General features: G+C 36.6%; 1 protein-coding gene across 6 annotated transcripts in view; it reads left to right on the top strand.

Annotated features, from left to right (window-relative positions):
* The window catches only part of HBS1L (HBS1 like translational GTPase), a 57,976-nt gene extending 36,509 nt beyond the window's left edge, over positions 1-21,467 (top strand). For 5 of the 6 annotated variants that reach the window (XM_062489996.1, XM_062489995.1, XM_062489997.1 and 2 more), the window contains 13 exons: positions 4,311-4,567; positions 5,020-5,185; positions 6,225-6,342; positions 8,935-9,081; positions 9,727-9,801; positions 10,573-10,690; positions 10,867-10,935; positions 14,139-14,243; positions 16,262-16,352; positions 17,965-18,073; positions 18,671-18,771; positions 19,684-19,828; positions 20,804-21,467. In XM_062489996.1, coding sequence (XP_062345980.1) covers positions 4,311-4,567; positions 5,020-5,185; positions 6,225-6,342; positions 8,935-9,081; positions 9,727-9,801; positions 10,573-10,690; positions 10,867-10,935; positions 14,139-14,243; positions 16,262-16,352; positions 17,965-18,073; positions 18,671-18,771; positions 19,684-19,828; positions 20,804-20,815 — 1,513 coding nt within the window. In that variant the 3' untranslated portion in view covers positions 20,816-21,467. Of the gene's footprint in view, positions 1-4,310; positions 4,568-5,019; positions 5,186-6,224; positions 6,343-8,934; positions 9,082-9,726; positions 9,802-10,572; positions 10,691-10,866; positions 10,936-14,138; positions 14,244-16,261; positions 16,353-16,433; positions 17,121-17,964; positions 18,074-18,670; positions 18,772-19,683; positions 19,829-20,803 lie in introns of those variants that run through there. The other variant, XM_062489998.1, reaches the window with a different exon arrangement.
* Positions 21,468-22,860: the final 1,393 nt, after the last annotated feature.

Genomic DNA, 22,860 nt, shown 5'->3' with positions numbered 1-22,860 from the left:
TATTGAGCAGATGAGCTTTCAGGTTCCTCTTTGAATGTGTGGTGGTGTGAACCTTTCAATACTTGTGGGAGATGGAATGCCTTCTAACACATAACAGTATATGTTGTATTTATTATTATTCTCCAGAAAACAGTAATGTAACCATAACATTTTATTCAGTTTACTGTTATGGTCCTTGTTGGTAAGACAGCATAGGAAGTTTCTGGCCTGGCACTTCTAATTTTGATTAAACATTGGTCCTTGCCAGGCTTTGGTTTGTCTGCTGATTTCCAAAAGATCTGTGACAGGCTGTTTTGACATTGGCGCCTGACTTGCTGATGGTCAAGCTTTCTTGAGTGCATCATGTCAGTGTGCGTGTAAGGTTCATAATAGTTCTCTCCTTTCAAAGAAGTTGAGTTGCATTATCAATCAATGGCTCCATGTTACCAGATAGCAGTGGTTGGCAAACTGAGACTGCTTTTGATAGTTCCATCAAGTTCTCAAACAATGATGCAAGCAGTGGTTTAGGAAGTGGTCTTCCTCCAATATACATTTTCCTTCGTGTGATAGATTGTCATGGCTCAGACCAAGCTGGAACTTTGCTACCAAAGATGCTTTCTAGTGCAGCTGACCTCAACTTATATCCTCAACTGCCTGCACTAGTGACACACTAGCTACTGCCTTCTGACAGGAATTTTCAGTTCAATAATTTTGAAAAACCTTGTGGGAAGGGGCTAGCTGAAGAGCATTTCCGTTTCATCCATTTTGTCAGAAATGGAGCTCCTTAGTATTTTTATGAGCCATTATCAAACTTTCAATAAAACACTCATCTGGTTGCCATGAAGCATAACTAACTGTCAGGGTCTTACTGTTGCATTTCTCTTCATGTACTTCCATGAGACTGGAATTTAATCTTCCCACTTTCCTGTTAGAAAAGCAATAATTTCCTAGAAATAAACTTGCTCTCCCTTTCTCTGACACTGGTCAGCAAAAAGCTCAATTGTGTTATTAGGGATATTCTCTAAGTAGATCTTAGGCTCTGTCTATTCTGATGTTTCTTCTCTGAAATGGCAAGTCTGGGTTTATTGTGGCACAAGTTGTTTCCAGGTTTCCAAAACACAGTAATAATAACTGTTAATTTTAAACTCTAGCAGTGTACTGACTGTTCAAATACTGTACCCTTGAAAAAGTAGCAAGGCCTAATGATGGCTGGAGCCTTGTTTCTCTAATTTCATTTGTATCCAGCACTTTTTCTTTGCACCACCCAAAATAAAAGCTATTTGGCAGCCTTAAGCAGTGGTGGTTACAAAAAAAAAGCGATGTAGAAATGAGAGAGTACTTTTTGTCTCTGGCAATAACCATGGTTCTTTCAGATGCTGTAATTAGTTTGAATTTCACCACACAAAATCCACCCTGGAATCCTCACTGATACAGGGTTTGACCTGCAGGAAGATCTGAGCATTTGGGATTAGAAAAATAATCATTACCTAGTTTAACGAAATAAAATTTAGAGGCTTACAAATAAACTCTCTTTGAAAATGCATTCTTGTCTGTTAATAGGCTGATGTGACAATGCTTGAATATATTTTGGAAAGCTATAAAAAAATATGAGAGTTATGTTTTTGGGTCACATTACTTCAGCTTCATCTAAATAACTGCCTTTTAATTTTTTTTTTACTTGAAAATCTGGTTTGGGAAGAAATGCAGACACTGAAAAGGAGAGAAAGCTATTGCCAGCTGTAAAAGCTGCTTTGATATGACTTCTTATACAAATAGTTTTCTCCAGAACTTCAAATATTAGACTTTCAAGGAAGAAAACTTGATACTGATGTAAAATACCATATTTGCATTTCAGTGTGACCTTTGCATATTGGCACTAGTCCTGGTACTTCTGTGTGAGCATGCTACATATTATGCTGAGGCTGAACTGAAGTTTGTCTGAAAAAAGGAAAAATATGGAAGAGTCTTAATCTTGATGAAAGTTGTCTAATCCAAATTAATTGTAAATATAGGAGGCTTTCTTAAATGATCGATATATTAGTAATATAATAATATTTGATTAAATAACAGAAATTATTTGGTATACTTTACATAATTCAGATGATTTTAATACCTCATAAAAATATGTAGAAAACTTTGTTACCACAATTCTTTGTGTATTTTTCCTCTATCAACTTGATTGTTTCCAGTCTGTTTTCATGAAGTGAAATTCCTCTGCAGAGACATTGGAGAAAATAATTGGTTTGCCACTCCCAAGTAGGTTTTCAACTAAAACTCAGTGTACTATTTAAGGAATTTTAAAGGCAGAGCCTTATAGAAATGCACTTAGCTTTTTCCAGTAAAAGAAAGCATAAATAGTTGTAGTCACTTTTCTTCTCTGTAGAATAATTAATGTGTAATCAACTTTCTTCATTGCTGCACGTAAAGCAATGATGACCAACTATTGTTTTGGTTTAGAGGATCAAATGTAATAAAGGTTATTCAGCTTATCAGGCTGCAATGCTATCTGTAACATTGGAGCGATAGTTGGTGATACAGAACAGTTGGCTTTGTAGAGTGAATTCTAGAATGTCAATACTGTGTGACCTAAGGCAGTAGTTTGATAGAAGCTTGTCCTTCTACAAATGGTTTAGAATACTTTGATAGAGTTACTTCTTTTTAGGAAAGACTTTAATGCAAAAATACAAATAATATTTTATACATCTATATTTTATTTAATATCAAACAGACTTTATACAGAACTGTCTGTCCATTATGCAGAAGCACAGGTACCATCTATACCCCTGCAACCATCATGGCTGGCATAAAGCAGGTTGTTTGCTTTTGAGAAGCATGCCTGGGTATCCAGCCTTGAGTCAAGAACCTGACCTTGGGTTTTGGAACTGTAGCCAAAAAAATGTGTGTTTGAATTTCTGCTTTGGTCTCAACAATCAAGAGAAAAACTTGGCTTTGGGCCTTATGAAAAGGTGTCAAAATCAATCAGTCTGCTGCAGTACTGGTAATACAGGTGGGTTCTGAAACTGGGGAAGAAGGGGAAGCCATAAAATGCCCCATGTTACTTAGTGCTGTAATAAGAGGCTTAGGTTTGTGTTTGATCTGAACATATTATAATGTTTAATTTTTTAGATCATAGCTCTTCAACAGCTTTATTCAGTAGACTAACATGTTAAGACCTTATTGATCCATGAGATCTGTGCAATGGAAATGGGCTAACACAGTGCAAGTACTCCTACACAGACAGAAAATGAGAAGTAATGTCAAGTAAAAGTTGAGATGTCACAATGTGGGATTCTAAAGTACCAAAAGAAACAGTTTTGTTTGTAGAAGTTCAGAAGATTAAAACTGGGTAGTTTAATTGTGGCATGTAAACAGAAAGTGGAGAGTGAAGATTTCACTGTGGATGTGGAAACACTTGGCTCTGAGAGCCTTCATGAACCTGTTCCAGAGAAGTCAATCTGCAGCATGATGGTACTGATCTTGTTTCTTATTAATGCCTCGCCATGCAGCTCTGTCAGGCAGTAAGAAAGTTTTTACTGTCTTTAAAATGTTGCTTAGTGTTTGTTTTTAATGATTGTCTTTGCTATGACAGGTAAAGAATAATATGGTATATTCTCAGAAAACTTGTGGAAATTAGAAAAATATGTTCATTTACAAAATGCAGATAAAAAGAGAGAGTGTAAGAAAATAATATATTTAGGATTATTTACCATTAGGATAAGTATGGTGATTTGTGGGTTAACAAGGTGTTTGAAAAAAGGTAGTTTGAGAATCCAAATCTCTTTAGTTCTGGGTGCCTTGTGTGATGCATGAATTTTTTCAATATTGATAAATCTTAACTCATCTGTTATAGTTCTCTATAAGCATTGCACTTTAAATTGCAGCTTACATGTGCTTAATATAAACTCTTTATGTTATGTTGTTGTTCTCAGAATACATTACTATTTTCAGCTGTAGTAATGGTACTGTACGTGGAAACTCAGGATCTGTGCTTCAGAGTTGACTTGGGCTCTTAGTTCAGAGGAAACCTGCTCTGTGGTAGTTCTGCATAATTGTCCTTTCCCTTCCTGTTAAAGGAGGGGTTTATGGAAAGCTTTTATCTGTTTCATATATTTTACAAGATTTCTTATCTCGCTTTTGTAAACAGTGCTGCTTTTGAGACAAGATGTTCAGAGCTGGTATCTGTGCAGTTTTTATCCAGCTGTTTCCACCTTAATGAGCTTATCACATATTCCTTGGGGCTTACATGATAGTGAAAGGAAAACACAATTTCTCTCCCCTGTTTCTGTGTCTTCTTTGCCATATGCATTCTTTGTTTTCTTTTTTTCCCCTAGTGCGATTGCTGAGGAAAATGGCCACCCTAATACACCTCAGAAAGGACTGTTACCTGAAGATGCCAGTGTAGCTTCTGGGGTACTTGAGGCTGTCTCAAAATCTACTCTTTCATCCCAAGTAGTGCAGGTTTCAGAAGAGCAGAATATGGTGCCTACTCCAGCAAAAAAGTCAAGCAAGGCAAAACCCCAAATAGATGTGAAAGCAGAGTTGGAGAAGAGACAAGGAGGAAAGCAACTGCTGAATTTGGTGGTAATAGGTAATACTGTTAAATTACATTTCTGACAAACATAAAGACTGCATTGGTTGAATCTGGAAGTGATACAGAAGCAAAACTGTCTTCAGTCTAGGGAAGGGAAATCTCATACTGTTTTCAGTTGCATCTGCATTTTTGGACGGATTGCATTCCGATATCTTTGACTTGAAAGGTTGACTTAGCATCCCTTTGAGCATACAGAACATGTTTGGTTTGGTTTTATAGTTGCAGAGTGCTCTTTTTAGCATGAATTTGGAGGTGCACTATGGTTGTCATGTTGACTGGCTCTTACAATAAACAGTCTTCCTGTGTCTCTGTCTCACAGGATTATGAAGTTCTATGAATTACAGTAGCATTATCAGTGCATGTGATGTTCATATATGTAGTAATTTCTTGTGCTATACATAAATTGCATAAATTAATAAAATTGCTCTAATATTTATTTTCTTCCACAGGACATGTTGATGCAGGCAAAAGTACTTTAATGGGTCATTTGCTCTACCTTTTGGGAAATGTGAACAAAAGAACTATGCACAAATATGAACAGGAGTCTAAAAAAGCTGGTAAAGCTTCATTTGCCTATGCATGGGTCTTGGATGAAACTGGTGAAGAAAGAGAAAGGTAGAAATACATTTTGATGGCAGTTACTTTTTTTTCTGTGAAAGAACAGCATTTGTTAGAAAATATTAGTCTGATAAACAAAGCACTGAAATGTCAGTTCATCACATGTGACTTACATTATTTTTAAAATAAAATCTACAAATTAAATAACAATTTTATTTGTATGCTTTATAGAAGGCCTTTATTAGTTTGAAATACAAAATCTAAAATTACATTTTTATATTGAAGTGAGTTTTCTGAATTAGTATTTTTGATTATTTTTATTTTCTCTTTGCTCTGAGTTTTTTATTTAAAAAAACTCCAACTTTCTGGAGTCATCTGTAAGTGTTTGGGATTTTGTGGCACTTATTTTGTTGGGATTTTTTGGTGGTTGGAAGTAGCATACTAAATGTATCTGCTACTACAAGATGTTTTGTCCCTTGAAAGTTCTTGTCTGTCTTGAGTATCTTTAAAGCAGATGCAGATGACTAACCCAGATACAGACATGTGTATGGTAGGTGTTTGCATTTGATGAGATAGGTCCTATCCTGTGTGTCATGCAGAACATGTGGAAGTTAGTGAGATGTGGATCTGAGTCCAAGTGTGTTGCAGTCCTTCCTTGGTAATCAGGAATTCTGCCTGTGGATCTTTGCAAATATATAACTTTATCTCTACAGTCCTATGCCACCTATTTTTTTAAATTCAGCTATGTTTCTCTTACTCGGATACCTTTTTATGAAGAACTAAATATCAAAAGTATAATTAGTAATGATTTAAATATGCAGTTCAATTTTCATGTTCTTTTTATCCTTGTTGGGACACAGTCAATGGGTGCATGGTAGTACTGGGAATTCTGGGTATTTTTCTTCACCACTGGATTTACTAAAAGGCAGCTCTAGAGGTCTGCTCTTCCAATATGCAGTATCTCTGTGGTGAAGGCTAAATCAGTGACAGATATGAAATGTATAATTTCATGGTTGTCTTTTTAATAGCTTACTTTCTATCTCTGTGAAGTTTTGAAGCAGTTTTAATGGTGCACTGTATGTTTGCTTTGTTTAAGGGGAGTGACAATGGATGTGGGCATGACCAAATTCGAGACACCAACTAAAATAATTACACTGATGGATGCTCCAGGCCACAAAGATTTCATTCCAAATATGATCACAGGAGCTGCACAGGTAAAGATGGTCTAAAATGCTTTTTCCAGTATCAGTATAATTTTTAATTTTTCTAAAATTGTTTTATTTTTCTTTTAAAATCTAAGATGGAATAGAATCACTGATGGTGTTGACATATCTTTGTGTTTTCTAAACTTAAATAAGAATACATTTGTTAAACATTTAAAGGTAGTTTCTTTTTTTGACGCTAATGTTTGGGAGGAGGTTTTTATTATGCAAGTAATTTAATAGTGAATTGCAGTTTGGTAATATCACATTTGAGCTTTGAACGCTTTTCAGATGTGGTGTATGGCTACTCAGTGAGTAGTTCTGTCGAAGTCTTGTTGTAGATTGATTTTAAGTGATTTTGAGCTTAAAGAAAAAGGATTTATAGGTCAAGCAAAACACATTTTTCTGCTTTATAGTGTATTTTGTAGGGGCTGGGAAAACAGATAAAGTTTATACAGAGTGCATCCATCTTGTCAATATGATGTTTGCAGAGACTTCATGCCACTTGTTTAAGAAACAGTAGGTGAAGTCAAAAGCATTGGACACTACCCATTGAATTCAGTATGGCATTTAACAGTCTCCTATAGATTAGTTATTTGTGGAAACAGTACCTTAGAGGTGGGGGGAAAAATAACATGGTTATATGATATAAAAAGAGTGGGGTTTTTTTTTCACTTAAAGACACCCTTCTTTAAGCAATAAAATTGATTCTTCAAAGTAGAGACTTAATTTCTTTTTCAAAAATAAGCTGTGAATAGGTTTTTGCTTTGTGTGTGTCATAACTGTCTAAAATATGGGTTATATCTTAAGATCTTTGTTGAGTACTTGGATGAGTACTGCTAGTATGATCTTACTAGATGGAGAACTGCACTGTAGGAAGACTGGTTTGTCCCAAGTTCTGCTTTAGCTCTGAAGCAGAGCCTGGGTGAGAATTCAGACCTTGTGATCCAGTGGTTAGGCTGCAGAATAGTCAGAAGTTTGCACATTATGGTGTACTGCTTAGATGGCTACAGCCGTCTATATGGCAGAATGTGTTGTAGCAATTTTATGAGTTTTAAAATTAGAAGTGAATCTTTAGTTTCAGAGCAGTGGAAAATGTTGACTCAGATGTTCTGTTTCTTTACAATTGTTGTTAAAATAGTTTTTTCTTTGGGGGAAAAGGTAACACAGGGAGAAGTATTAAGAGAAGAGTTGCAGATCCCCCAGCAATTGTATCAGTTCAGCAGAAGAGAGGGCTGACCAATTGAAGCTTGATATCTCTGTTCCAGGTCTCAGGGTGATGAGGAGCTGGTCTGTTCTGGAGCCTGTTAAGGAATCACTGAAACTTTGCAACTTTCTGTTGCCTGTTAGAGTAAGCTCAGTGCTGAAGTAATGGCTGGAAATGGCTTTAGTGCCTTTTTACTGTGGAGAATGCTGTTGGGAGGTGAATCCCCAACTGCTGTTATGCAGAATGCAAATCAACCTTATCAAGGCCAGCATCTGGCCTTTGATACACATTCAGTAAGTCCTGAGGTGCTGTTTTTATAATTCATAATTTAGAAAATGCTGGATTTTTTTTTTTTTTTGAATAAGAAGTTCACTGCAATGCACTTCTCAGGCTGAGAGCTCTGAGGAAATTAATCAGTCATCCTTTTCCCATTCTCACACTCCTGTTGTCTCTGAGCTGTGGGGATTTCATGCCTAGGATGAGGCAAGGGAAGTTCAGAGTCCGGACTCTCTTCCTTTTCCTGGAATTCAGAAGCATGAGCATTTAAGGAAGGGGAGAAAGTGCCACTGTTTCTTCTCTCTTTCCATTATGCCCATCTCCTCAGTCCTCTGAAACTGTCTTACACCTGCCTGCTGACACAAGTACCTTTGTTGTTCACATCTGTTGCCATCACTTAGTACATGGTGATGATCTAACTGGCAATTACTTACCAAAGCAGGAAAAGTACAAAAAATATTAGCAGCATTTAAGGCTAATATCAAGATCTGTGTTTTTCCCAGTGCTCACATGCTGACTTTTGTGCAGTGCTGTAGACTATTTGCTCTTAATGCTTTGGCAGAGGGTTTGTCTGGGTGGTAACATAGACTTCTTTGCCACCTTGTGATTTTGGCCTGCTCCAGTGTGTTAAGTGGACTGTGAAGCATTCACATCCAGCATACAGTCAACTGTGCAGTACAGCTGGGAGTCCCAGTTGTATAGTATGGTGATTAGTTTGTAATTTTTGCAGCTTCTCACTAAGAAGGTGTACAGACTGAGACAGGGAGAGCTGGACATTGAGCTCATACATTGTGTTCTAGAGTTTCTGAGCATAGGCTGCTTTTGTTTGGATCTGTGCAGCATCCACAGTAGGTAGATTGAAGGGGACAGGTTCCCCAAAACAGCAGTTGTCCTGTGTTTAACCAGGAGGTGCTGGTTTATGACATAAGATGACATAATACCATATCTCACCAAAGGTGGTATGATACAGATGGGACTGAGAAGTTTCAATTACATTTGGAGCACATCAGGATTCCTCCTGAGTAAAGTATGTTTTGTGTGAAATGGTACTCATTGGGGTATTTACCCAGATTATTTCCACCTCTTAAACTATTTTGATTTTTTTTTTCTTTATAATATAGGCTGATGTGGCAATTTTGGTTGTGGATGCCAGCCGAGGAGAGTTTGAGGCAGGATTTGAGACGGGTGGACAAACTCGAGAACATGGATTATTAGTGCGCTCTCTTGGAGTGACACAGTTGGCTGTTGCAGTCAATAAAATGGATCAGGTACACATTTAATTTCTTCATTTAAGTGAAGGGCTTCTGTCTAGATTTGTGGATATTAAGTTTAAGGATAAGTATTATGAAACTAACAAGAAAGCATTGCTTCTTTGCTTTCCTGCTCTGTCCCTTATATTTAGACTTTATGATGCCATTCTTTTTATTTATGGGTGTATTTTCAAAGCACACAGAAGGTTTATGTTGGTGCTAAAATGAGCAGGGGTCCCTTTTGTACCTGTGGAAATCTCACATAACAGTTGATTTCACTGGCATTTGTAAGATCATCTTTGTAGTCATTCAGGTCAAGACCTCAATAGTTTTATTTAAATATGTAAAGTTTATTAAAGATTACTATTTATGTTCTAAATTACTGCTGCGTTGAATATATCTTGCTGAATCTGAATTTTGTGTAAACTTTAAAGCTAGTGTTGAAATTAAAAGGGCTTGCAGTTTTAGTGATGTGTTGTTTGTGATCAGTAATTGCTAATGTGTATGCTCTCATATAATAAAGTATGAATGCACTTGGAAATGTCGTGTTTATAAATACACGTCTGTTTCTACTGCAGAGTTGATGACATGCAGCTGTATGTCCAAGTCACAGTTAAAAATTTATCCTTTTAATATCATATCGTAATCTGTGCTTTATTTTAGGTCAATTGGCAACAGGAAAGATTTCAGGAAATTACGAGTAAGCTTGGCCAATTTCTTAAGCAAGCCGGCTTTAAGGTAATATATTTGTGAGGCCTTTGTTGCTTTGTTCAAGCATTTGTGTGGGATGAGCTTTTCCTGCAGTCGGGTTATTTTGTCACTTTCCTGCTACTGCTATGTGCACATAATGTAGCACATTCCTTGTCTTCCTAGGTGATAGGGTGATATTGAGTCCTGCATAAGGGCAATCAGTTCTTTATTACTCTTTGTATCATCATCTTTATTTAGGTCTGTTGAATCTTTGGGGTACTCAGACCACTTGTAGTTTCTTTGGATTGTTATCTACAAAGCAGAAGAGACCAAGAATGAGCTATGTTAATGTTCAAGATGGCATGAGTGACAGTAGAGAGTTTTATACCTGGAGCAGGTGTCAGTGTGGACTGTAAGCTCATGAGACCACTCCTCTCATGTTTTCTCAGTTCCAGCTACTATTCATTTGGACCGGCTGTGGTCTTCCTGCAATCCCTATGCATAAAGCAGCAATACAAACCAAAGTTTTGCCTGTCAAACATGGAGGAGTTTGTTACTTGAACTCAGTTTCTAGTTGTCAGCATTGATACCGTCATATTTGAGTATCTCCAACTCTTTGTTGGAGCAGAGTGATCAGGCAAGAGGTCACATCCATGGAAATGGATCCATTGAGTAACCTGCCTTCTCCCAGGGAAATATGAATGTGACAACTATTCTTTTAAAGTTTAGATACATAATGTTGAAAAAATGCAGTTCTTGCTTCTGCTAGGGGATCCTGTTGTTAATGTATGCTTCACATTTGTTTGTTTTCTTTGTCAGGAATCAGATGTGGCTTATATCCCAACAAGTGGCCTTGGTGGTGAAAATCTGGTCACAAGAGGTCAGTCAAGTGACCTCACACAATGGTATAAAGGAAACTGTTTGTTAGAGCAAATTGGTAAGTGCAATTTTCCTCATTTAAAATAATACATCTTAGTCCTGTGTGTGTTTATTTTTGGGAAAACATGAGACAAAATCATTGGAATGCAACATAATTAATTTTTCTAACTGAGAAGTTGCTGAGATAGTTATTCAATACAGGCATTCTAAAAGATCTTATAAATTTATTTGCAGATTCTTTCAAGCCACCACAGAGATCAGTGGATAAACCATTTAGACTGTGTGTTGCTGATGTTTTTAAAGGTTGGTTGTTTTTATAGTATTTTTACCATAATTTCGCTGATATTTCACGTAAGTGTTAAAAAAGGCTGTCAAAATAAGACTTAATTGGAATTTCATGTGTAATCCTGGACCAGAATAGGACATTTTCAAGTACCTTGCCAAATTTTTAGTATTACTGAAGGTGAGACACACTGGAAAAGAAATTAAGGAAGCTAATCTGCATGACCAGTTATTTGTCTGTGTAATGAGTTCATGGTTCTGTGGGGCAGAATGTGGGACTTTCCCAAACTGGTTCTGCTGAACTAAATCAATATTTCTCAAACTTTTTATGAGTGTAGCTTCGGGCTCTTTTGCTTTCCAGTCCTAGATTTTAAACAAGTTTGTCTTGTTCCTTTTCTTTTCATTGTTGTAGTTGTGATTAATGATAACATTCCTTAATTTTTCATAAAAATTTGGGCAGGTGAGGTGGAAGAAAATGATAGTGGTGGTGAGACTATGTGAGAAACAGGATTTAAGGAATTGAGTTATTCTCTAGCATTAATAAAGATGGAACAGCAAGAACTATAATCAGTTCTTATTTTCACTGTCTGGCGAAAATAGACTGCCTTGAGCCTCTAAGATTTTCATGGTCAACTTGATTTTTTTTTTTTTCCATTTAGTCATTTACAATTGCAGGTAACTTAGAAGCTCATGCCATTTGAAACATTTTGTAGGTCCCTTGAGAAATGTTACAAACTAAATGACAGCATGATTTGAACTGCTGTAAATATTTGTAATCAAATATGATTATTAAAATTCATATTTTAAACATTTTTGCTTTCTATTTAAGGTGTTTATAGGGGAAGTACAAAAAAATCAGATCAAAATTCTGATTGTAAGTAGTATAAACCTGCAAATACCAGGCTTGTACCATTTTCATGTGGGCCTTTGCGAAAACACTAGATATTGTGCATTGTCCTTGGTTAGCTGATTTAACTGAAGCCATAATGCTAAATATTGAAAACTTGCCTGGGAATTTACCCTAGTGTGATACCACTGGTTTTGTCATCTATGCCATCTCTGTATTTATTTTCTCTTTTTTTAATTTCATGAGCTGTGGGAAAGGGTGTTAGGATTATTGATTGAGATCTTTTAAAATAATATCACAGCTTTTTAGCAGCAGTCATTTTTGGGTTGAGCAAAGTTTCACAAAATGAGCAATTTTGATCTATTTTGCTAAACTATGCAAAAAATAATGACTTTGGAAGGGAATCAGTTTACATATAGAGGGTTTATCACTAAATGTGGCCTTTTAGGTGTTTTTTTAAGGCTGTTTTTTCTTATGTTATGATCTCAAAACTTAATGAACTTTGATGCCACCAGAGGAAGTAGCTGCAGATACAAGTACATGAAGCAACAGTTGTTCTCAGCTTTGTTGTAGTACCTGTGCATGCTCAGGAGGAGCTGTCCATAAAAGTGTTTAAAAAGTGAGAGTGCTGAGTGTACTCCTACATAGTTTGGAAAACCCCTTTCTCTATTAAGGCTGCTCACATACATGATTCAGCTGCCTCAGCCAACTTTTTTTAGCTGTTATCTTCCACAGTCCTCCTAATACTCATTCTCTACAGGCAAACTATCTCCTGAACTGAAAGTTCCCTGTAAATCCCTTTGCTGCTGCATCAGTCCCCACTTACCATATTACAATTCTGTCTAGGGTATGACTGATTTGACTCTAAAATGCCTTGTCTACCAACCAAATCCTGAGGACAAAGAACATGTCCTGGCAGAACACAAATACCAGCTACACAGAAATTGGGCCATTTTTATGCCCCGATTCTGTCCCGCACTATCCATTTTGCACTTGCACTGATTTCAGGTGGAACTGAAGGAACTTGGCACTTTTAGGGAAGCAGTCAGCATGGGAGTTGACGCTTCAAAGACCACATTGGTTTACCGAGCCAGACCTGGTGATGATGTGAATAAAAGATAAATGGTTCTCAATTGTGCTTGGGAGTGGTGGAGAGCATGTAATCAGTTCATGTTTCTGGTTACCACAAGTGCTTGCAAAGCCAAGTTCAGGTTGTTTTGTGTGCTGTATTGTGGTGGTGTCTGTAACATGACTTGGGTACTTTTTTTCTAGCCAGTACCAGCTTTGACAGTTTCCTGTGTGACATTTGATGTCATCTGTTAATTGCCTGTGTATCATCTCGTTTGCTGGAATGAATAGAGGAAAATTAGTATGTAGGCATACTGCTGATATTTTTCCAGATAGAAAGATGGAACCATTCATTACACAGAAGCATTCTTCAGTAGCTATGATCAGTGCAAAGAGCAAGTCTGTAGTAAGTGACCTCAAGATTTGAGATCAACTTGTTCTTTCAAATTCAGCTTTAAAGCCAGCTTTTAATTTAATGTGAGACAGAAAATACTAAGATGCTTGCTCATATCGCTGAATTCTGATGTTCAGCAAAAGATTATTTGTTGTTTGTGTGGATAATGAAAATGTCATTGTAGAATCAGTTCAGAGAGTTCTTCTTAAACACACCTGCAAACAGATGCTAAGAAGACATGGCATTTTTTAAGGTGTATGTGCATAAATGTGCATGTGTAGCGTATGTGGAAAGTAACTGGCATATCATTCAAGTGATCAACAGACTTTTAGGACATTGAAGATGAAAACTTTGCCAATCTTTTATTCAGCAATATTTAAATCATCTCCTGTTATAATAGTTCCTCATATTAAATAGAACTGAATCATTCTTTGACTATTTCAGGAGTAAAAAGTAATGTGCAGACAGAGTCTGTAGGATTCTGACTCAGTTAAACAGTAAATGGCATAGGAATTTGCACCTGTATGCATGAGAATTATTATGAGAGGTCTGTCATATTCCTTTTATCTGTAATTATAGTGAGGGAGTGCTGAATTAAATAATAATGCTAGAAATTAAGGGGCTTAGTCTAATACTGAAAAAAACCCTAAAAAATATTTCTTTATGTACCTACATTTGTTTAAAGAAGAATATTTCTTCCTTAGTTCTGAAAAACAAAAGATCTAGAGGTTTTGAATTTAATGTTTCATTTTCATTATGATGCGCAGCTGGCTAACTTGCAAGTACTGAACACTGCTGAGAAGGGAAAAAAATCTTCATTATATTAAAAGCTTGTCTCTGCATTGGTGAAGGACTAACTTCTGATGGGAACCTGTATTATGAAGTTTTTTTAAATTGTTTCTGTGTTTATTGCAGACCAAGGTTCAGGATTTTGTGTGACTGGTAAAATAGAAGCAGGCTATATTCAGGTTGGAGAACGACTTCTGGCAATGCCTCCCAATGAAACTTGCACTGCAAAAGGTACAGTCTTCAGAAGCATGTTTACTTTCAGGTCAATACTGGGCTAGAAACAGTTACTGAAATGGTAACAGACTGTCAAACTGATACTAACTGTCAAACATAAATTGTGAAAGCATAAAACGAATTTCTTTAGATGTGACTGTGTCTGTATAAATATGTCTGTGAAGAGTATGTGAAATGTTACATGCTTTTTTTTACCATATCAGATAATCCAGAAGTTATAGCCTTGTGGCTTTTGACATTGCTTTATGAAGAGCCTGTGAAAGCATTTGAGATCCAGCCATGTCTGTAAAGATACTCAGTACAGGAATCACTAGTATTCAGCTTTGCTGTGGAGTGTTTCTGCTTTTAGGAAATGTGAGGATATTGAACAGCCTTTAGAAATTAATCTTAAAATTTGGATGTGAAAAAGCTTGAGAATTAAGTCATCGCTCCTGTTTGATGTTGTAAGATTTGTCACTGATCCTTTCATAGTATCAAACTTTCAGGGTATAGGTGTCTTGAAACTGGAAAAGAGAAGAAATTTTGATTTAAATTTCAATATATTTGATTTCTGAAAACAAATAGCTAGACATTAAGTGCTCAGCTGTTTCCTGATTAAGCTTACTGTCTTTGTACTGCAAAGTTGGTTTTATTTGATATGCAAATAGAAAGATAAAATTATGATTTTCTTATGTTGGCCTGTGAATAAAAAATTGAGTCCTTGAGATATGAATAGCTTTTTGTATCTAAGTATTTAGCCTATTCAGCCTATTGCTGAATTTGGCAATGTGTTGGTTTGGTTGTCTGTTCTATTCCAAACACACCTTGTTCAGTGCTAATTCGGGAAGCTCTTCAGTCTATCAACTTGTGCAGTTCTATGCACATTATTCACATGCACAGGAATGTTACAATAATGTGGATGAATTTGGGTAGCAGACCACTGTAGTCACTCCTCTGTGTGGAGAGTGGAGGAAGTGCCATGGAAAAAGATGTATTTGGTCTGAGTATCTCCAGCAGCACGATTCTATGGTTTTTCTTTTGTACTGCCTCTTGTATGACTGAAATTCAAACGAAGTTTGGGCATATAAGTCCATTAAGTACGTACTATTTATATTTAATGTAAAGAAGTGATAATTTAATTCAGCATACGATATTTGCTTAAGACAGTGGGAACATTAGGATTCACGTTGTTCAATCAAGAAGCTGAATTTATTTGATTCTGTAATAATGGCAGATATATCAAATAATTATCATCGCTGCTTAAAAATGGTACTTAAGATGATTATAGTTGAATCACGCTTTCTGGCATGTTTTTTGGCGAATGGTTTTAGGAACAAATCTGCAAGTCAAGAGGTACAATCTGCAGCAAAATAGAACTAGATCCTATAAATACATGCAGTATTTCTAAAAAACCAGGTTTTTTCTTTCTCTCTTGTTGTCCCCCAGAAACCTCAAGATGTCCAATCAGAGCTAGTTATTCTTGTCCTCACCCATCAACCAGGTTGTCTTTTAAAGAAATTAAAATAAAAGTTAGAATTAAGTTGCTTGTAAGGGTGCTTTCTAATAGAGGTGATGTTGCGAATGAAAGGCTTCGGTTACACTTTTTTATGAAAGAGTCAGCAAACCCACTTAAGGTAAATGAAAGTTGACACAGTAGCAATAAAGTATATGAAAGATGCGGTCTAGGGTGTGCGTGTGCCTCAAAGGATGGGTGGGGCAGATACAAAGATATTAGTACTACAGCGTTTTCAGGATTGCGTCATCTGTGCTGGTGACAAGGGCCAGGTCCCCTCCTCTGGCTTGAATAAGGCCATGTTATGGTGCAGGGTGTGGTGAGAGCGAAGAGTGAATCCTCACCAAGGGGTAAAAAAAGCTTCCTCGGGCTTCTCAGTTAAAAAGCTTTTACTCTCAACCCATTCATACTGAAAATTGATGAGTAATGGTTGATGAAGCACAAATGGCCCAAACAGAGCTGTTTGTTTGTAGCTCAGAACCTAGGTACTTCACTGTGAGGTTCTGTTCTTACTCATTTCCAGGAATCACACTGCACGATGAGCCAGTTGATTGGGCTGCAGCAGGAGATCACGTTAGTCTCACTTTGACCGGCATGGATATCATCAAAATCAAGTGAGCAAAACTGGGTTTCAGTCTAAGTAACGGTTTGTTTTTAATGAAAAGCAGTATAACTTACACTGGGCTACATTACAGCGGTTTACTTGAAGAATGATGTGGCTACCAGGATATTTAAAACCAAAGTGATGCATATCACCTGGCTTGCATGTACAAACGTTGGAAACATCTGCTGCATGTGCAACGGCAGCCTCAGAAGAATACTGTCAGTTTTCATCCTTTGCCCTAGTGCTGACACCAGTAACCTTCCAAGCCCTTTGCTTTTATACTACTCCTTGGACATTTTAGTTGTGAAGTGAATTCAACCTGTGTTGCTAAATAAAATAAAATTTTTAAAGAACTTCTCAAATAATCAGTCATTCTAACAGAGCTCAGGCAAACAACTGCCATTTTGTACTAGTAAGTAAATCTGTAATAAGTACAAGTGAAATTGATGGAAACTGTTTATGCAACACATTTAGCTGCTTGTAAGATTTATTTTCTGAAGTGTTTTGCTAAGGGATGGTCTGATATTCTGATGGGGTGCTGAGGTGGAGCAAATATCTTTGTGTCTTTTCTAGTCTGTTGGATTCATGCTAAGCATTAACCTCAAGCTTTTAAGTGTCACTTGTTGTTCAAGCCAGATAACAGGATCCACAATTTGTTCACCTTTTTTACGTTCCAGTTGGACTTCAGACAGCAAACTTTTGAACTACTCTTTGAAGATCTCCTTGCATTGATAGTTTTTCAAATCTATGCTCTGATTTTAGGGAAAAGTACAGGCATTCTTTGTTGCCATTTCATAGAGGGGTGGGATTCTCAGTGGTGAAAGGGTGAGGGAAATCTTGTTGTAGTTGTTGAATGAAGTCTTGAGTCAATTTGTTACCTTGATGTCATTCATCTTTTGGAGGTCTGTTAGAGCTGTCAAGAAAAACTACGAATTTTCAAGTCCTCTTTATTGATGAAATTTGATGTATATGTTTAATCTTACCGTTTTTTTCTCTTTTGTCATGTTTTCCTTTGTGGAATTAATTTTCCTTTCATTTCATCTGGCTAAAACTAGCCTCTGTGAAAAAGCTGCGTCTCGTCTACTTTCCAACTTGTAGCAAGCAGTATTCTTGTGACTCCATGTAGACTTTTTTGGAAATGAGTATTGCTGAAAGCTCAGGTTTTGAGTCCTGATCATGATGTTCCCTTATTATCCAGAAATTAATTGAGCTACAGGCGGCAGTATTGCAGTTCTGGACACCCTTGCAGTATATTATGCTGTTGAACGGAAGCCCTGAATCTCTGAATGAAAGTCTAATTCTTAAAAATATCTACACACAGGAAACAATGACATTTTCAGAAACTGATTAGCAGTGGACGTAATTGTTCACTGAACTAGACAAAGCCCTTCATGCATACACACAAAACAAGGTAGACATTGTCTAGGAATGCATTTTGTTACAGGCTTTAATACAGTGCTCCTGGGTATCTGCACACCTACACCCCCCACAACCCTGGTTGTATTAAAGCGGTGTTGCTTTTCCTTTGCTTGTCTTAATCACTGCATTGGAAAAGGATAATTATTTAACACTTCTATGTCAAGAGATACCTGTTTGTTTGATTTTTTTTTGTTCTCTTGTAGTGTGGGCTGTGTATTTTGTGATCCCAAGGAACCCATTAAAGTTTGCACTCGGTTCAGAGCTCGGGTTCTCATCTTCAATATTGAGGTTCCAATCACTAAAGGATTTCCTGTAAGTCTCTGTAAAAACTCTGTTCATGGCAGGTTGCTCAAGGCTTTTCCTATCTGACCTCCTGAATATGAGACACATTCAGAATCCAGAAGTGGTTCTGTCTCTCCAGAGGAAACAGATTCTTCTGTAATTTTAAGTGGTTAGATGGGGCTACTGTGGCTGTTTATGCATATTCTTACTGGCTTTTAATATATAGCCGAGCCATTTCAGAGAATGTGAGTTCCATCACAGCTAGGCTTTAGAAGCTCACATCTTGTGGAAATATAATGATGCACTTAAGTGTAAGGTAGCTTTTAAAATAAACAAAATATCAGTTCATGCTACAGAACTGCACTGTGGCGGCAAAAGCAAAACACTAAAGGATGAAAAATGTACTTATGATGACATAAAATATGGCCTTTGTCATATCAGTCATGATCAGAAAGTTTGGGAGCTAAGGAGAGTAAGGATGTGAGGCAGGCACTCCTGTGAGAGAAGTTTAATAAGTATTTGCTGAAAAAAAGAATCAGTTTTAAAACAGTCTGCTGTTTTCAACTATTAACACCTAGGATTGCTGATTATTGTAGGATGTTTAATAACTGCAGAAAACATTTTCAGGTGCTTTTACACTATCAAACAGTAAGTGAACCTGCTACTATTACAAGACTGTTGAGTGTCCTGCACAAAAGCACCGGTGAAGTGACAAAGAAAAAACCTAAGTAAGTGCTATGAATAGTTAATAATTACTCAAGAAATGGGTTGATGTTTAATACACAGTGTATCAAACAGGTTCTACTGTGAATCAATTGTATGCTATAAGAATATGCTTTTATTGTTTTAGTTGGTTTCATGTTTGAATTTCAATGTGCTTTACAAACTGAAAAAACCTCCTGCCCTCTTGATAAATGCAGAGCACCTGAGAAGTACAATGACTTAGGCCTAAGGTCACTTGCAGAAGTGGGAATCAGCAGCCCTTCACTTAAAGGGCTTTTTTCCCCCCCCCCCCCTCTCTCTCTTCCTTTTTTTTTTTTTTAAACAGTATTTCTTCTCTTAATGCTAAAGCATGGGATCCTTACATAATTCTGGAGATAGCTAACTGTCTAAAACACACTTGATTTGACAGTATGTCAGTGCAAAAGAAATGTAGGGAGTCTTCCCATACAACTACAGTAACATCCCTCTAGTTATTTAAAGCTGTATTTGGCTAGAAATTCTATTTGATACATACAACTTTTTCAGAATAATCCTTTTCCAGAAACTTCATGGCTGAAACTGTTGCAGACTTCTGCAAAGTAATGAATTGGCTCTTGAGTTGTGGGGTTGAAACAAGACTTGGTTTCCACTTGACAAAGTGAAAAAACAGGTGTTAATGAGATAATTAGATTCAAAGCAATTTATTAAATACTGTGGTGACTGCCAAGAAGTTTTTGAAGAAAACTTAGATGCCTTATTAATATTTATACTCCAGGCAAATGAGTTTTTAGTCTCATGGCTTGGGTTATACTTGAAATCAAGCTTGATAATTATACTCTGGGCCTTCCAAAATTATTTCTTCCATTTATTTGGTGTTCTTTTCTTCATTTATCTGTGCATACATTTCTAATAGTTTTTTCTGCTTTTTTTACCTGCAGGTTCTTGGCTAAAGGCCAGAATGCTCTAATAGAACTACAAACTCAAAGACCTGTTGCTCTAGAGCTGTACAAAGATTTTAAAGAGCTGGGGAGGTTTATGTTACGCTACAGTGGTTCCACTATTGCTGCAGGAGTTGTTACAGAGGTATGGCATCTTCATAATATACTTTCTGTACTGCAGAGGAATGATGTTATGGTTAAGACCTGTTTTACACCTTCTAGCCCAAAAAGTGAATTCTTTCTGCTATAAATAAGACAGTGCTTCAGCAAGATGTGAAGAAAACTTACTGTGAATCTGTTTAATTTATTAGGAGTAAAAATTACCCTGCTTAGGATTTCCCCTCTTTCCCCTTGAGTTAACATAAATCAGTCTTGTTGAAATCTGCTTGTATGCATGTACTAGAAGCAGTTTGTAAATAAGAAGTGTTGGCCATTTTAACTCTGTCTAGGTTGGTTCCAGTGTCTTTTTCTGTTAAAATTAAAGACAATTACACATTTGATTCTTACTGATGCCTAAAAACATTTTCTAATCCTGTGTGAGAGGAAGTGAAGACTGGGGGGCTAAACATAAATGTTTTATCTTCTACTAGAAGCAAAAAATATGAATGTCCCTCTGTCTGTCCCTGTAAAAAATCTTGCACATTAACCAAGTTTTGGTACTGAGAACTTAAGTCTGAGTCATTTAATGTGAAAACTTTAGAATTACAGCATGAACATTTCTGGTTTCTCTGTGTATGCATAGGAATTATGTCCTAGGTCGGTCAGAGACCTTATGGATGTATAATGCTCCTAAAAATCTGTCTGAACTTAAATAAAATCCAGAAATAGGGTGGATTGCACCCATTTTTCATTAAATTTAAGTTGAGGTGAATGGGATTCTATTTAGATCTGCAGTGTTTAGAGCTAAACTAATGTTTGTGGAATTGGGACTAAATAACCTCTTTGATATGTTATTTGGGAATTGCTATTTTAGTATTTGTCTTCTTGTTCCGAGAATTTAAATGGAAAAGAAATTCTTTTTTTCTACAAGTATATAATACTGAAAAACACTGAAATCATTTTACAGTTACTACTTAATTTTTCACCATAGGTTTTTTTTTCTGTTTCCTTATATTTTTAGATTAAAGAATGACAGTGATGACAGACTTTCCACCGTCCAAGCAAAACTCTTATCAAATATCCAAACTTCTATTTAAGAATCCAATAATTTCAGTTGAAGGAACAAGTGCAATTAACTGGGGAGAAAATGGTGGTGACAAAAGTTGAATTGTGTGAGACATCTGGGGATCCCTCCATCAGTCTCTCCTGCTGCAGAACAATATGCCAACTGACAAGGAGCTGCAAGTGTTGCATTTCTTGATCTCACGAATCTCATGAGTTTCTCCGTGTGGAATTTAGCCCTTAAAGAATTTGATGGAAAAATATTAGAAAGTTGAATTAGAGGAAAAGATGATGAATTATCATGAAACAAACTCCTTACTTCCAGATATAAATTGTTTACATATTTTCTTTGATTGCTTTTTTGCTGCACATTAATTCAGTAATGTAACTTTATTGGTCTAAAATATTTTTAGATTTGAGTTGATGCATATTCAGGGAGAAAAAAAGAATTATTTACCTTGTTTTCAAGAGAATGGCATGTAGTATTATCATGGGATTGTTTTCCCTGTCCCTAAATTTATTTAAGAAAAAAAAAATTTTCTTTTGCTGTGTAGTGGAAGCTGTGCCAACTTTGGCTAATTTTATTTTTAAACAGTAAGAATAATAAAATAAATTTGTCTGAACATTTTTGTCTCCCTCATCTATTGTTATTTAAACACTCCTAAATTGTGTTAAATCATTCTTCACTTACCATAACTGAGAAGTTTCAGAGTAAACTTATGAGTTAAAATGTGAAACTGGTATCCAACTTGGCTTTCTGATGAAATAATTTCAGTTTTTCTCATGTTACTCAGTGCAGCCACTGCGCATACACCTCTCTTTCATCCAGATTGAGTGCTCTTTTGAACAAAGGCTGACAGTTTAATCTTGTGGTGTCTGCTAAAGCCAAATTGTGCTGACTTATGCCTGTAACTCTTTCCTGCTTTTCAGTAATGGGGCAGATGAAACCTCCCAGCTGAAGGGAGGGTCCTTCTGCCACCTCCAGCTCAGGACAGATGCAATTTACTATGACTTGGAAGATTTTTTTGGTAGGAATTTTGAGAGGACCTCAGGTGTTTCAGGACCTGTATGTGAGTGCAGAGTGGAGACAATTCACCTTTGCCCAGAGTTAGTAGTGGAAGGCAGGAACTGAAACACTTGCTCCAGACCATCGATCTGTGGGGTTAATCAAAGTAAAGCTGTGTCCAGACTAGTGAAGAACACAAAAATGGTCTGGTTGTTGTTTAGTTCACAGTCCTGTGTGGTCTGTACCTACTCTTCCCACATGATTTTTTTTTTTTTTTTTTGTAGATAACTTCTTTTGCACTTAGGTTCTTTAGCTCCCAATTCAGCAGCTACCTGCACTTGACCACATAGATGAATTGTACTGTTGGCTGCATGAATATTTGTAGAAGTATCAGGAATGCTTTATGTGGAAAAGACTTCTGTAAAAGTTTGTGAATCTAAAGTACCTGCAAACTGTTACTGCCAAGTTTATCAATTACCACTATTTGTTATATCTTTTTATAGACCAAAAATTGCACTTAAATATTTGCCCGTTTCAACATGCCACTGTGAAGGTTTAGGTCCCTTTGTTGGATTACAGAGGTTTATACTGCCAAGCTCCTGCACTGAACCTGTTCCACTTGAGCTTGCCTTCAAACTTTGAAAATGTTTAGATTGCCTTTAAATCAGGGTACACTTATGGTCTTCAGTTCTAAGACTTGCATAAATTCCTTACTGTTTACGGACAAAGAAGTGTGATACAGGGTGAATCTCTGATAACACTTTTCACACATGTTTGCATTAAATTTTGAGGCTCACTTTTTTGTGATGACAGAAAAGCCATTTGCACGCTTTCCCAGTTTACAGCTTGGGAGAAGCAGAGGTGTTACATAATTCAGTTTCAACGTGATTGTACGACATTTCAACACAGATTTGAACTCTGCCTGGAGGTGCCACTTAGTTGAAGCATAAATGATCAGTTGTTGTGCAATAAAAGCATATCGCTTTTCTTCAATCAAAATATGATTGCAT

This window comes from Cinclus cinclus, chromosome 3 (assembly GCF_963662255.1).
Source record: "Cinclus cinclus chromosome 3, bCinCin1.1, whole genome shotgun sequence".
Taxonomy (NCBI): domain Eukaryota; kingdom Metazoa; phylum Chordata; class Aves; order Passeriformes; family Cinclidae; genus Cinclus; species Cinclus cinclus.
The sequence above is the reverse complement of the archived record's forward strand: the minus strand, read 5'-3'. Positions and strand labels throughout refer to the sequence as shown.